At 37.0% G+C, this 15036-nt stretch overlaps 1 protein-coding gene across 1 annotated transcript in view; it reads left to right on the forward strand.

The window, feature by feature from the left end:
* The window catches only part of A2M (alpha-2-macroglobulin), a 40382-nt gene that overhangs the window by 15704 nt on the left and 9642 nt on the right, over positions 1-15036 (forward strand). Inside the window, exons 14-25 of the mRNA XM_060166943.1 lie at positions 238-380; positions 1418-1567; positions 3472-3639; positions 4583-4691; positions 6294-6414; positions 9476-9704; positions 10437-10563; positions 10915-11036; positions 11437-11488; positions 13425-13508; positions 13780-13956; positions 14281-14368. Coding sequence (XP_060022926.1) covers positions 238-380; positions 1418-1567; positions 3472-3639; positions 4583-4691; positions 6294-6414; positions 9476-9704; positions 10437-10563; positions 10915-11036; positions 11437-11488; positions 13425-13508; positions 13780-13956; positions 14281-14368 — 1570 coding nt within the window. The remainder of the gene's footprint in view (positions 1-237; positions 381-1417; positions 1568-3471; positions 3640-4582; positions 4692-6293; positions 6415-9475; positions 9705-10436; positions 10564-10914; positions 11037-11436; positions 11489-13424; positions 13509-13779; positions 13957-14280; positions 14369-15036) is intronic.

Below are 15036 nucleotides of genomic sequence, written 5' to 3' on the forward strand. Positions count from 1 at the left end.
TGCGATTTTGAGAGAAGATGGGGGGTTATGATAAGGTTGTTGTTTTTTTTTAAGCCAGGATTCTTAGAAATAGTCATCCATTTATTACATCTACTATTTCTTATATCTGTTACATCTACTAATAGAGTCATCAACCAGACCAGGCTCCTAAAATGACATTGTACAGCAGAAAAGTGTTATTTCAGCCCTGAGCTGTCTAACCCATGACCACTTCCTTTCATTCTCTCTGTGCTCCAGTGGAAGGCCATTTTCCCCTGTCAGTCCCTGTGGAGTCAGACATTGCTCCCGTCGCTAGGTTGCTCATCTATGCCATTTTACCTGATGGGGAAGTGGTTGGTGACTCTGCAAAATACGAGGTCGAAAACTGTCTGGCCAACAAGGTGGGTGTTTTATATCATAAATTTTTCAACATTTAAAACTAGAAGTTACTATCACTATCGGTTATTTTCTACATGCAAGCACTGGGGCCAAAAGGGTTAAATGAATTCACCAGAGGTTTTCAGCAAGGTAATGGCAGATCACACTAAGAAACCATGTCAAGAGAAAAATAAATATCATATATTAACACATATATGTGAAATCTAGAAAAATGGTACAGATAAACCTATTTGGGAATAGAGGGCAGGAACAGGGACACAGACATAAAGAACAAACATGTGGACAAGGAGGGAGGAAGGGAGGGTGGGATGAACTGGGAGATTGGGATTGACATATAAACACGACCGTGTGTAAAACAGATAGCTGGTGAGAACCTGCTGTATAGCACAGGGAACTCAGCTCGGTGCTCTGTGGTGACCTAGATGGGTGGGATGGGTGGGGGGGGGGCGTGGGAGGGAGGTTCAAGAGGGAGGAGATATATGTATATATATGGTTGATTCACTTTGTTGTACAGCAGAAACTAACACAACATTGTAAAGCAACTATACCCCAATTTAAGAAAAAAAAAAAGAAGCTATCCATGTCACTTGACTCCTAGTGCAAAATTCTCATGCATTGTCTCTTACCATATGATACAGTTCAGAGTACCCTGTTCCCTTCTCTTACGATGAAATGTTGGAAAACATGTAACCAAGTTTATAAGACTACAAAAGGGCCAAAAGAAAAATACAAGAGCATCTAGAACCATTTGCATTCTGCCCACAGTTAGTTAATGAACACCTCACTATGTATCAAAGGTAAAAAATAGCATCTCCAATTTAATAACTTATAAAAACAGATATCATTATAATAGCTCAACTGATGAGAATCAGAGTGACAAAATAGGGAACCAAAGGCCTCAAGGCTTACATGGTGCCAAACATCAACAAAGTCAAACAAAGCGATTATGCATTGAATTTGCGGAGCACCCAGGAAATGCTGGTGAACGCATGGGTAAATCAGGAAATTTGTTTTTCTGACTTTGTCCCCAATTCCACAGGTGGGTTTGAACTTCAGCCCAGCACAGAGTCTCCCAGCCTCCCACGCCCGCCTGAAAGTCACCGCTTCCCCTCGGTCCCTCTGCGCCCTCCGCGCCGTGGACCAAAGTGTGCTGCTCATGAGTCCCGAGGCCGAGCTCTCTGTGGCCACGGTGAGTTCCATCAGCCCCAGGGGTCAGGAAGGGCCACATCAGGGACTCAGAGCAAGAAAAAACCCTGAGTGGGATAGCATCTATTAAAGTTATATTTATCTAGGAGTTAATAGTTTTGAGCTCTTTCATGTGCACTTTTTTTTGGTGAGGAAGATATTACATATGAATATCAATGTATAAATCATGCACCATCCAAAATCCCTGAAATCCTAGAGCTTTATGAAACCAATAGTAGGAGTTTTCAAACTAGTTTTAATATTTCAAAAAGTCTAACAGAAATGGTACATATACCTGCACTTAGACTGCACAGGCTAAGTGAAATATCAAACTTCTTTTAATAAGAATAGTATCAGTTGAAACACTGCATGCCCAAGATGAACACAATTTCTGAAGGAAGATCTGTATTGTCTCTGATTAATAAAAATTAGGAAAAATTAATTACCATGTGATAAATGACATTAATAAATGAAACCTTTTCAAATACTGGGTTAATAGGAAAAATAGCAAAAGGGTATGCTTAGTATAACAACGGGAAACTACTTAATGTGTCCTAATAGTAGTTTGCCCATTACTTCAAATTTTCAATGAGGGCAATTGGAATAACCTCTTACTGAAGTTTTTTTTCACTACCAAAATTTTATAAAGGGAAAGTTACATTTTTACTTCCCTACAAGAGAAAAGAAAAGATCTCTTACTTTCTGGTCCTTCCAATAGTATTTAATTAAAAATATTAGAATACTTCTAAAGGAGATATTAAGTGCATAGTGGAAGCAAGGGAATATGTGGAACGCTAACATTAATGTTTTATGTTTGTATAACATAATTTTATAGTTCTCAAAGTTGTTTTCAATTATAACAATCCTAGTGGATAGATAAGGCAGAAAATTCTATTCGTTTGTTAATAATAAAGCAGAAGCTTTCATGTATCTAGTAGTAGACCTGGGTTAGAACAAGGGTTCCTCTCAATCTTTGATAATGTTTCATTAATGAAACACTTGCACCTAGTAGCATAAGTCACTCATTCAACACATATTTATTTAGTGCCTACTGTGTTCTGGGTGTGTCCTAAATTCTGGGGATCTCATAGTGAACTACTAGAAAGAAAAAAATCCATGCACTCATGGAACTTAATAGGTGAGACAGACAATAATTATGTGATATGCTTTGGAGAAAAATAAAGCAGAGGGAGGAGATGGAGAATGCTAAGAAGGAGCTGCCTTTGAGAAAGTGCTTCATTTCATTGTGCTACTCACTTTGCTAATCTATTCTTATCAAACAATTTTGAACTCCCATAAATATAAAACACCTACAGAATTTTTATGTTTGTCTTATTCTTCCCGTTGAAGTGAATTTGAAAGTATCATTTTCAGTATTCTACAGTTAAAGTTTTATGTATTTTATAAAGATATGGAGCATTTAGTTCCCATGGGTAATACTAAGAAAATACTGTCCTGACCTATACAGAGGATACATGCTTATCCATGTGCCTGTTTAGAACATGTTGTCCATTTACTTTGTTAAACACTGAGTAAGTTGCTAACCACCAGATAGAGACGAAACTATTACCTAATTCTGTCATCCTGAAGTGTTGCACAATGTCTCAAATATAGCAAACCTCAATTTCTCTTAATTAAGTTTTATTTCATTCCGGCAGAGTCTAGGGTTTGCCTCTGAATTGCATAACAGAAGATTATGATCCTGAGTACTTAGATAGGAATGTTTTAATTGTTTTTTTCCCTAAAATTGTTAAACGTTTTCAAAATCATCTTCTCTGTAAATTATCTAGGCAATGGAGCCACTCAAAGAAAGTCTGGTAGTGATTATTCTTTTCTTTTCTCCCTGCACTTAAGAAAAATAAGCCACAAATAAGTAAGTTTGTCCTTTCGCCCTTTGCATTTGTACAGGTTTATAACCTGCTACCACTAAAGGACCTCAACGGTTTCCCTGACCGTTTAAATCAACAGAAGGAAGACAATGAAGACTGCATCAGTCACCGTAATGTCTATATCAATGGGATCATGTATTCCCCAGTATCAAATACAAATGAAAAAGATATGTATAGCTTCCTAAAGGCAAGTCCATTATATTGCTGATGGTCAGTTCTTAAGGTTCACAAAATATTATATATGGAAAAAAATATTTATTTTAATGCTTCCATATTATAGTTGAGGGTAATGGGACATAGAGAGGTCAAGTGACTTCTCCAAGGTCACTAATAGTAGCAGATCTACTAATAACAACAGAGCCAGGACTGGAACTTTTGGGATTATTAAGCAAGTTTTTTTTCTTCATTCATTTATAAATATTACACATGTAAAATAATTACTGTTGAAAAAGGTTTAAAAACAGAATGAAATTATCTCTATAAGTATATCAATTTCCTTTCTACTCATGTGAACATTAAAAGTTTAATATTAGGGAGGGCATATCTGTATGTGTATGGCTGATTCATTTTGTTGTGCAGTGGAGGCTAACACAACATTGTAAAGCAACCATACTCCAATTAAAGTTTTTTAAAAATGGTCAAATATCAGTAATTTCATATGGTTCTACCTGATTAGAATCATTAGACAGCTGAAAAACTGTAATATTTACACATCAAGTGAAACAATGCAAGCCTTTGTATTCCAAAGAAAAAAGTCTTTGCAGGAGAGAATGACCTCAGCTACTCTGAAATGTACTTAAACCACACATACTCAGCACCAGGGCTTATGGCGCTAGCTTCCCATGTTTAAGGATGCCAGTGGTGAGGCTCAAAAGTTGGATTCTGACTGAGCTTCCTCAGTGCACAGTAAAGACGGGTGTTAGAGCGGGTGTTAGAGTAACAGTTATAGGTAACGCTGGGGCGACAAGAGACAGGGACACTGTTTGAAAGAAACAACTTCCAAATCCAAAAACACAAAAAGATTAATATTAAGCTAGTTGCACTGTTTGTTAAATTCAATGAAAAGAAGTATGTGTATATACATATTTTATGATATTTGTGTACTGATTAGGTGATGATTTCCTTTACAGGATATGGGCTTAAAGGTATTCACCAACTCAAAAATTCATAAACCCAAAATATGTCCACAGCCTCAACAATATAAAATACAGTCATCTCAAAGACTGTTATCTTCTCCAGGTAAGAAATTAAGAAAAATTAATTGCCTAATATATTGAACCAAATAAAATAATTCTTTAAAAAAGATTAAATGTGATGAAATTAATTAAAAAGGACTTGTGATTTCAGACATAGAGAACAGATTTGTGGTTGCCAAGGGGGAGGGAAGAGTGGGGGAGGGACGGACTGAGAGTTTGGGGTTGGTAGATGCACACTATTACATTTAAAATGGATAAACAACAAGGTCCTACTGTAGAGCACGGGATACTATATCCAATCTCCTGAGATAAACCATAATGGAAAAGAATATAAAAAAGAATGTACGAAAAAAAAAAAAAGAGAAACAGAAAAAAAAAAAGAATGTATATATGTGTATAACTGAGTCACTTTGCTGTACAGCAGAAATTAACACAACATTGTAAATCAACTGTGCTTCAATTAAAAAAAAGAACTTGTGATTTAGATATATTAAGGTTCTTGCTCAAGGTCACATAGTGATACAAATCAAAAAAATTCTGTTTGTGTCCAGCTCCCATGTATGCAGCTGGAAAGAACACAAGGCAGGCTGTAAAAAGCGTTATAAGACAGGTGCAGACATGAAGAATAAAAGAAAGGATTGATTCTGATTGAGGAATCAAGAAGTCATTCATATAGAATTTGCTTCTAGTAAATGGAGATGTGTGAGTTTTAAAAGGGAAGGGAAAGTTTCCAGGCATAGGATAATGTAAACAGAAACAGAAATTCGCAAATTGGGACTATATTCTCACCAGTCAAGAAAAGAAGCTCTTTAATTTCCCCAAAACATCAGCTAATATCCATATTGAAATCACACTCATTTGTCAATGATATGGGCTACTTCTTTGATGAATCATATAGTAATCAATCATTTATTTATTTATGGTCTGATACTATCAAATCATGGTTGAATATAGGTTGAGTACAAACAAAAGAGTTTGTCAAAAATCAAGGTAATCATTCAGTGAGAATCAAATGGCTATATGGAATTTAAATAAAGATCATTGTATATTTTTATTAGTATTTATAAATTATATCCTTTAATCCTTTATCAATAAGATTTGTAGTAAATTTATTTATGAACAAGTGTATAGACGGACAAGATTTGTCCCAATGACAAATCTTGTCTCTTGTGTCTTATCTTCTGACACATTTGGGAATAAAGGGTCACATTAGGGAATAAAGAGCTTTTTATTTTTTTTAACATAAAGAGCTTTTTAAATTCTTGATTCTCTCACTCCTACAAATGGTTTCTCAAAGCCACTGTCAAAATGTCTGGGTACGATTTTTCTTTGCTCTCGCAGAGGTGCAGAAGCTGCAGAGCCTCCTTTCTGCCTCTAGGTTTCTTTCACAGGCAATCCAAGACTCGTTCTGCCTCTAGGTCTCACTGTTCTCTGATTGTGATTCTCTTCCCCCAGCTCACTCCTAGCTTACTGTAATGCTTCAGAATTCATCTAAAAATGCCACCTCCTCCAAGAAGCTTTCCCTTAATACCCAAGTGTCCTCTCCTGGTTCCTATCTATTTCATCACCCTATTTCTTTTGTAGCACTTACTACAATCTCTCATAAGCCTTATCTTTATATTTATTGTTTCTGTCTCCTCCGCAGTCGTAGCTGAAATGGGAAGAGGTCATGAACTTATGCATATGATACATATTTCAGAGCCTCCCACAGAGACTGTGCGAAAGTACTTCCCTGAGACATGGATCTGGGATTTGGTGGCAGTAGAGTAAGTAACTTCTTTCATATATAAGATGCAACAATATAGATTCCTCACAATTTTCAATTTTTAGCTAGTTTTTCAATATCCAAGTATATCTTTTGGACACATTGCTGTGTTCAGGAGAGGTTTAGTATAATACTTCTGTCATGAAGTCTCACTAATCTAATTTAGTATCAGAAATTTTGCACAAATGTCATTCTAAGATTTCCAGAAAATGAGCATAAGGACTAAATATAACCAAGCACTGCACAGATTAACACCTATCAGAGATCCTTCATTGCTCGGCAGTCCTGAGTTAAGCACAGGGTCAGTCAAGCCAGCTCTACACAGTAGTAGTAGAATTTAAAATTATAAACCTTCCCTCAGTGGAACAGTATTTTAGAGAAAAAAATTTAATAACAATCTAAAACTGCATATTTATCACTATATTGTCTATAACAGATTATACTACAGCTACATGTCTAAGGTGAGACTGATATAGACTAGAATTGAAAACAGATTTGGAAAAAGGGACTTATACATTCCCATTTCAAGCCTTGATTATACTCTCCATTATTGGTATTTCTACTAAGTGCATTCAAGTCATGACAATAGAATCATTTATATAGGGGTACTCTTCCTAGAAAGGATTTACAGGTATACCTCAGAAATATTACAGGTTCCGTTCCAGACACTCCAATAAAGCGAATATCACAATAAAGTGAGTCACATGAATTTTTTGGTTTCCCAGGGCGTATAAAAGTTATGTTTACACTATACTGTAGTCTATTAAGTGTATAATAGCATTATGTCTTTAAAAATGTATATACTTTAATCAAAAATACTTTATTGCTATGAAATGCTAACCTTCATCTAAGCCTTCAGCAAGTCATAATTTTTTGCTGGTGGAAGGTCTTGACTTGATGTTCATGGCTGCTCACTGATCAGGATGGTGGCTGCTGAAGGTTGGGATGGGGCTGTTCCTTAAAACAAGACAGCAATGAAGTGTGCCACGTCAATTGACTCTTCCTTTCACAAACAATTTCTCTGTAACATGCAATGGTGTTTGATAGCATTTTACCCACAGTAGAACTTCTTTCAGAATTGGAGGCAATCCTCTCAAACTCTGCCACTGCTTTGGCAACTAAGTTTTTGTAATATTCCAAATCCTTTGTTGTCATTTCAACAACCTTCACAGCATCTTCCACAGGAGTTGCTTCCATCTCAAGAAACCACTTTCTTTGCTCATCCATAAGAAGCAACTCCTTATCCATTCAAGTTTTAACAGGAGATTGCAGCAATTCAGTCACATCTTCAGGCTCTATTTCTAATTCTGGTTCTCTTGCTGTTTCCACCACATCTGCGGTTACTTCCTCCACTGAAGTCTTAACCCCTCAAAGTCATCCATGAGGGTTGGAATCTACCTCTTTCAAACTCCTGTTAATGTTAATATTCTGACCTCTTCCTATGAATCAAGAATGTTCTTAATGGCATCTAGAATGGTGAATCCTTTCCAGAAGGTTTTCAATTGACGTTGCCCAGATCCATCAGAGGAATGACCATATACGGCAGCTATAGCCTTACAAAATGTATTTCTTAAAGAATAAGACTTGAAAGTCAAGATTACTTCTTGATCCATGGGCTTCAGAATGGCTATTGTGTTAGCAGGCATGAAGACAACATCAATCTCATTGTGCATCTCCATCAGAGCTCTTGGGAGCCCAGGTGCATTGTCAATGAGCAGCAGTATTTTGAAAGGAATCTTTTTTCCTAAGCAGTAGTTCTCAACAATGGGCTTACAATATTCAGTAAACCATGTTGTAAACAGATGTGCTGTCATACAGGCTTTGTTGTTCCATTTATAGAGCACAGGCAGAGTAGATTTAGCATAATTCTGAAGGGCCCCAAGATTTTCGGAATGATAAATGAGCACTGGCTTCAACTTCAAGTCACCAGCTGCATTAGCCCCTAACTAGATAGTCTGCCTGTCCTTTGAAGCTTTGAAGTCAGACATTAACTCCTCCTCTCCAGCTATGAAAGTCCTAGATGGCATCTTCTTCCAATATAAGGCTGTTTCATCTACATTTAACGTCTGTTATTTAGTATAGTCACCTTCACTAATTATCTTCTGGATAATTTGCTGCAGCTTCTACATCAGCACTTACTACTTCACCTTGAGCTTTTACGTTACAGAGATGGCTTCTCTCCTTAAGCCTTATGAACCATTCTCTGCTAGCTTCAAACTCTTCTTCTGCAGCTTCCTCACCTCTCTCACCCTGCACAGAACTGAAGAGAGTTATGGCCTTGCTCTGGATTAGGCTTTGGCTTCAGGGGATATTGTGGCTGGTTTGATCTTCTATCCAGACCATTCAAATTTTCTCCATATCGGCAATGCGGCTGTTATGCTATCTTATCATTCAAGTGTTTACTCAAGTATCACTTTTAATTTCCTTCAAGAACTTTCCTTTGCATTCATAACTTGGCTAACTGTTTGGTGCAAGAGGCCTAGCTTCCAGCCTATCTCAGCTTTCAACATGCCTTTACCACAAAGCTTAATAATTTCTAGCTTTTGATTTAAAGTGAGAAGTGTGCAATTCTTCCTTTCACTTGAATGCTTAGAGGCCATCGTAGGGTTGTTAACTGGCCTAATTTCAATATTGTTGTGTCTCAGGGACTAGGGAAGCTCAAGAAGAGGAAGAGGAACAGGGGAATGGCTGGTCAGTGGAGCAGTCAGAACACATACAACATTTATCTATTAAGTTTGCCATCTTATATGGGTGCAGTTCATGGCACCCCAAAACAATTACAATAGTAACATCAAAGACTGCTGATCACAGATCATCGTAACAAATATAATAATAATTTAAAAGTCTGAAATATTGAGAGAATTACCAAAATGTGACACAGAGAGATAAGGCGAGCAAATGACACCAATAGGCTTGCTTGACGCAGTGTTGCCACAAACCTTTAATTTGTTTAAAAAAGAAAACACAGTATCTGTAAAGCACGATAAAGCAAAGTGCAAGAAAATGCGGCGTGCCTGTATTTAACTGCTTACTTTTTGTTCTGCACATTGCCACCTCCCCAGCTCCTCAGGTGTGGCTGAAGTAGGAGTAATAGTCCCTGATACCATCACTGAGTGGAAGGCAGGGGCCCTCTGCTTGTCCAGTGACACTGGACTTGGTCTCTCTCCGACTGCCTCTCTCCGAGCCTTCCAGCCCTTCTTTGTGGATCTCACGATGCCCTACTCTGTGATCCGCGGAGAAGCCTTCACACTCAAGGCCACTGTGTTAAACTACCTTCCCAAATGCATCTGGGTAAGGACTTCTCTTTATTAACTTGAACACAAGGTAACAGTCAAGTAAATTAAAAACTGCATTCCTGGGAATACTGACAAACTCCTGTGTGTAAGATGGGCTCACCAGGAGATAATACTGTCAGAGATACTCATATGTTATATGACTATGGTTGCTGATATCTCCAAATCCCAAATGACAACTTAAAACAAGGTTCTGACCCTTATCATAACCCTTTAAAGTTAGGAAGTTTGTGCAACATGAAGATTTCTGACATGAACAACAAAAACCAGTATGCTGATTCTCATGTCTTACACTCTCCAAGGTTTCAACCTCTACATTCCCATATATTTAACTTTTCTTATATGACTAACTGTATTAAACTTAACTTTAAAGTTATTTATATGCATCTCACCATAATTGTTTATAAATCTTGTATACTCTGCTGGGAGAGCTGAGGGTATGGTCAAGATCCTAAGCCAAAGGAGTAGAGCTTCCACAGGCAACAAACATACACCAATCATGACTTTCCTCTCCTCTGCTCCTACCACGTGAAAGAGCAGATTATCCCCAAATACTAATGTTTAGATGTCAGATCCACTTATAAGATGCTCAGTCTTCATTTATATTATCTTCAGTATTAGGCAACCTGAAATCTACCCAATCCCTCAATGTGCTTTATTTCAAGCCATTCTTCCTTTGGCCCACTTTCCCTCTGGTCTATTTGTCTTTTTGTCTCATGCGTGGTTTCAGGTCAGTGTGCACCTAGAAGCCTCTCCTGCATTCCTAGCTGTCCCAGGAGAGAAGGAACAAGAGACTCAATGCATCTGTGGGAATGGCCGGCAAACCGTGTCCTGGGCAGTAACCCCAAAGTCATTAGGTGAGAGACAGCCTCCTAGAGGCAGTTCTCTACTCAACGACTGTGTGTGTCTGTCTATGGGATCCTCACATCCAGGCAAAGACGCCCCCACCCCCCACCAAATGGTAGAAGTTTTTTCTTTGTCTTTCATTCTAGGATGTCTAGAAGGATATACCCGCTTCCCTCACCTCTGGCTCCACCTTGGATTCCCAGTATCATTAGCCTCTAGTCTATGCTGCTTCCATTCCTGCTCCTATATTTTTATAAAACAAAAAAATAAGGTCACAAAGCATTAAACGTTTATAAATCTTGGGGTTTGGAGGCATGGAGGAAGAGAGAGATGGTGCTCATGTCTACTGGCCCTTTTTCCAGGGAATGTGAATTTCACAGTGAGTGCAGAGGCACTGGAGTCTCAAGAGCTGTGTGGGACCGAGGTGGCTGTGGTCCCTGAACATGGAAGCAAAGACACAGTCATCAAGCCCCTGTTGGTGGAAGTAAGTAAGCCTGCCCATTTGGTAAGTCACAGTGAGTCAAGAAAAACAATGGTGAATCCAGCTGGGGTTCCAACTTTTAGGTAAGAAGGGCTAAAAAATAGATATATGAAAAAAGAAATATATATATATATATATATATTCATGGGATATTTCACAATATGATTCTCTCTCTGTGTGCTTCTCTGTCTCTCTCTCTTGATTTTACTTTTCTCCTCCTTTTCTCATCTATCAACCTGTCTCCTTCATATTACTTATACTTATAGAATTTGCTTCTATAATACATTTGAAAATCAGTTCCAATCCTTCTCTTCATCAAGAAACCTGTAGTTCCCCTATTAACACACATGTCCTGAAAGTCAGTCCATTCTCATTTCTAACTTTTCTTTCTTTCCACCTAAAGCCTGAAGGACTAGAGAAGGAAGCAACATTCAACTCCCTGCTTTGTCCATCAGGTAAGACTCAGTCATCATAATTAAAACAACATTGACTAGAATATAATATTTGAAGTTCAAAGTATTTTATATATACCATTCCTACACTTTCCCTATGAGGTAAGCAAGACCCGAAGAACCATCAACCCATTTTGTAACTGAGGAAACTGGTTTTTAGAGAGGCCAAGTAATTTGATCAGCTGAATATCTATATTCCAGGAATTCTGAGTCTTTATTTCTTAAGCACCTGTGCAAACATCAAATTGTCCTTCTGACCAGTGTATGATGTGGTTATAGGTAGAAAGTGGGTAGATTCAAAATGAATACTGCCAAAGGGGATATTTCCTTGGATATTTAGTAATACCACACATGGGCAGCTGAATTCAAGCCCCTTCAACACTGAGTTTTGCATAGCTAACCACACTGGATAATGAGACTATGCTATTTCCAGAAGAAAAGGTTGCCATAGCCTTTACCATTTGTCATGTCAATATTTGTTTGGTGCCAATCCTATACCTAGTATCCTATCAGTCATTGGGAAGGGACTAAAGAAGCTTACAGTAAAAGATACAGCTTTATCTTTGTGGAGAATTTCCTAAACAGAAACATTTATAGAAATTTAGTACACTAAGAAATTTATCAACACAATGTGTTCTCATCTCAAACCAATGTCTAATCAACATCATGTGTTCCTTACCTTTCTGTACCTACTAATTTCTGTTTATTACCTTTTTTGTCATGTCAATACTTAAAATATATAAAACGTATTCTAAAAACATAATTGCCTTATTATTTAGCCTTATTTCTACATTTAAGTGAATTTAGTCCTTACTACCAAATCCATATATGTCATGTTTTCTTACAAAGCTTTTTTTGAAGAGAAGTTTTTGACATACAAATAATACATACATAATATAACTATGTATGTATTTAACACATAATTATATTATGTATTTAACTACATGATTAAACTTAATTACATAACTATCAGTAATTAATATAATTGATAATACACACATAATTAATGTATACAACTTAATGAGTTTGGAGATAAGTATACACCTGTGAAACTGTCACCACGATCTATACCATAAGCCTATCCATCACTTCCAAAAGTTTCCTCCCACTCTCTTATTATTATATTTTTACAATATAAGATCTATCCTATTAGCAAATGTTTAGGTTTACAATACAGTATTGTTAACTGTAGGCACTATGCTTTACAATAGACCTCTTGAATTTATTCATCTTGCATAACTGATAGTTTGTACCCTTTGACAAAAGTTTTATTATTAATCTTATGAAGACGGGATGCAGTATAATGATAAATACATTTTTCTTTTTTCATCTTCATGTAATTCACTAATATTAAAATGCCAGCAAATGTATGCTTATCAGCAGCAGTTAATTTATTTTCACTGAGTCAAATACTGTTCATCTTCACCCCTAGCCCCATGTCTAGCGGTTCCATTAAAAATACTGTCTTCATATCTGGTGAAATTTGATGGAAGTAAAGACCGAGCATTATGGTAGAATTCAGGAACTTTTTGAAGATTTTTCCTTTGCTTTTATATACATAGTGGGTTTTTTGCATACAACTGTTGTGTAAGGAGGCTGGGGATGGACATGAAATATATCACCTTGTGATAACAATCTTGTGTTAGCCATAGGATGATTACAACAGAATCACAACATCACAGGTACTTGTCAGTTTGTAGCCTTCTTTTGGAATGCAACTCCACATACAAGGAGGTTGGGGAAGGAAAGTTCTAGAAATCTCAGAATCCCATTCATATATGTTGAAGGTATTTTTTAAAACTGGAATATTAAAAGAGGGACAACTTTTCAGAAGAAGTTTAGGTACAAGGCATAGTTCTGGCTTCTGGGTCTTGGAACTCTTCAGGAAGATATACTGCAGAAATCATCTTCATTGTGGCTGATTTGTTTCTTTCTCTAGGTGCCGAGGTGTCTGAAAAATTATCTCTGAAGCTGCCACCAAATGTGGTAGAAGAGTCTGCCCGAGCCTCCTTCTCAGTTTTGGGTGAGTTTCCAGCCCTAGGGGACTACTGTACTATATTAGACAATGTCTACTATATTTTTTCCATAAATACTTTCTCAAAATAACAGCTATACTTTTAACTTCTTTCTTCTTTGGACTTATTTATTGCTTCCAATCATACTTCTGTTCCTTGAAGACACCCTTCCTAAAATTCCTCATTTCTTTACCTTAGCTAATTATTCATTTCTTCTTAATGATTCTGATAGATTATAATCTATAAGCTTTATGACTTCCCATCTCTCCCATTTCCTAGGAGACATATTAGGCTCTGCCATGCAAAATACACAAAATCTCCTCCAAATGCCCTATGGCTGTGGAGAACAAAATATGGTCCTCTTTGCTCCTAACATCTACGTTCTGGATTATCTAAATAAAATACAGCAGCTGACTGCAGAGATCAAGTCCAAGGCCATTCACTACCTCAACACTGGTGAGTCACTGAATAAGGGAGTGAAAATTTCACAGTGCAATTTTAACAATAGGTTGGAATCCCCAATAGGCTTGAGTTACTTATCAATTCTATGATATGTAAATTTATCCTACTATGATAGTTACAATAATAAGAATACTATGACAGTTGACTTCATGGTACCTAGCCAGTGTCCAACCTCCAATAAAATGTTTAGGACTCAGAACCATCTAACATATTGCAGCAAAATTTAGGAACTATCACAAGATGCCAAGGCATTTTGTTTATTTCTCTGGCTACAGAATGTACAACCCGTCATGTTGCTTCATTGACCTTCCATTCCAGGTTACCAGAGACAGCTGCTCTACAGGCACTATGACGGCTCTTACAGCACCTTTGGGGAGCAACATGGCAACAATGAGGGTAACACCTGGTAAGGGAAAGACAGTTTTTTGAGCTCCTGTTTTTGTGTCAGGTCTTTTACATATATTATCAAAATTATATTCCCAGGAACCCTATCAGATATGTATTATTAAGCCTATAGTTGGTTATACTAGATAAATATACCAAAACTAGCAAGGTAACAAGCAAAAAAGCTGAGATTCAAACACACGTATGTTAGATTTGTCCCCAGAATTCATCCTGTTCATAATACACCAAGGTATTCTTTCTGAAATAGCTATTTTTTTTTCTAAAATAGCCCCCATAACCATGATTTTTTTAATGAGATAGCCAACAAACATATCATATAACTTCTAGATAAACCATGTTCACTTCAGTTTATGTTTTTAGATCATATTCATCTTAATCACTAATAAATTCAATAATAGGAGGAAAGAAATGAGATGGAGCCAGTGATATGAAACACCGTTTTAAAATCCCTAAGGCAAAGCAATGTCAGAAGTTACTGCATGTAAGAGCTGTGTATGAGAAGATTCTGCCATCTACAGAAGAAAATCGCTAAAGAAAAGATTTAAAGCCTTACTCAAATAAAACAAAAAAATAAGTAACATTAGTACAGTTGACCCTTGAAACACATGGGGGTTAGGGGCACTGACCTTCAGCAGTAGCAAATTCACATATCATTTTACAGTCGGCCCT

Source organism: Lagenorhynchus albirostris, chromosome 11, assembly GCF_949774975.1.
Source record: "Lagenorhynchus albirostris chromosome 11, mLagAlb1.1, whole genome shotgun sequence".
Classification (NCBI taxonomy): domain Eukaryota; kingdom Metazoa; phylum Chordata; class Mammalia; order Artiodactyla; family Delphinidae; genus Lagenorhynchus; species Lagenorhynchus albirostris.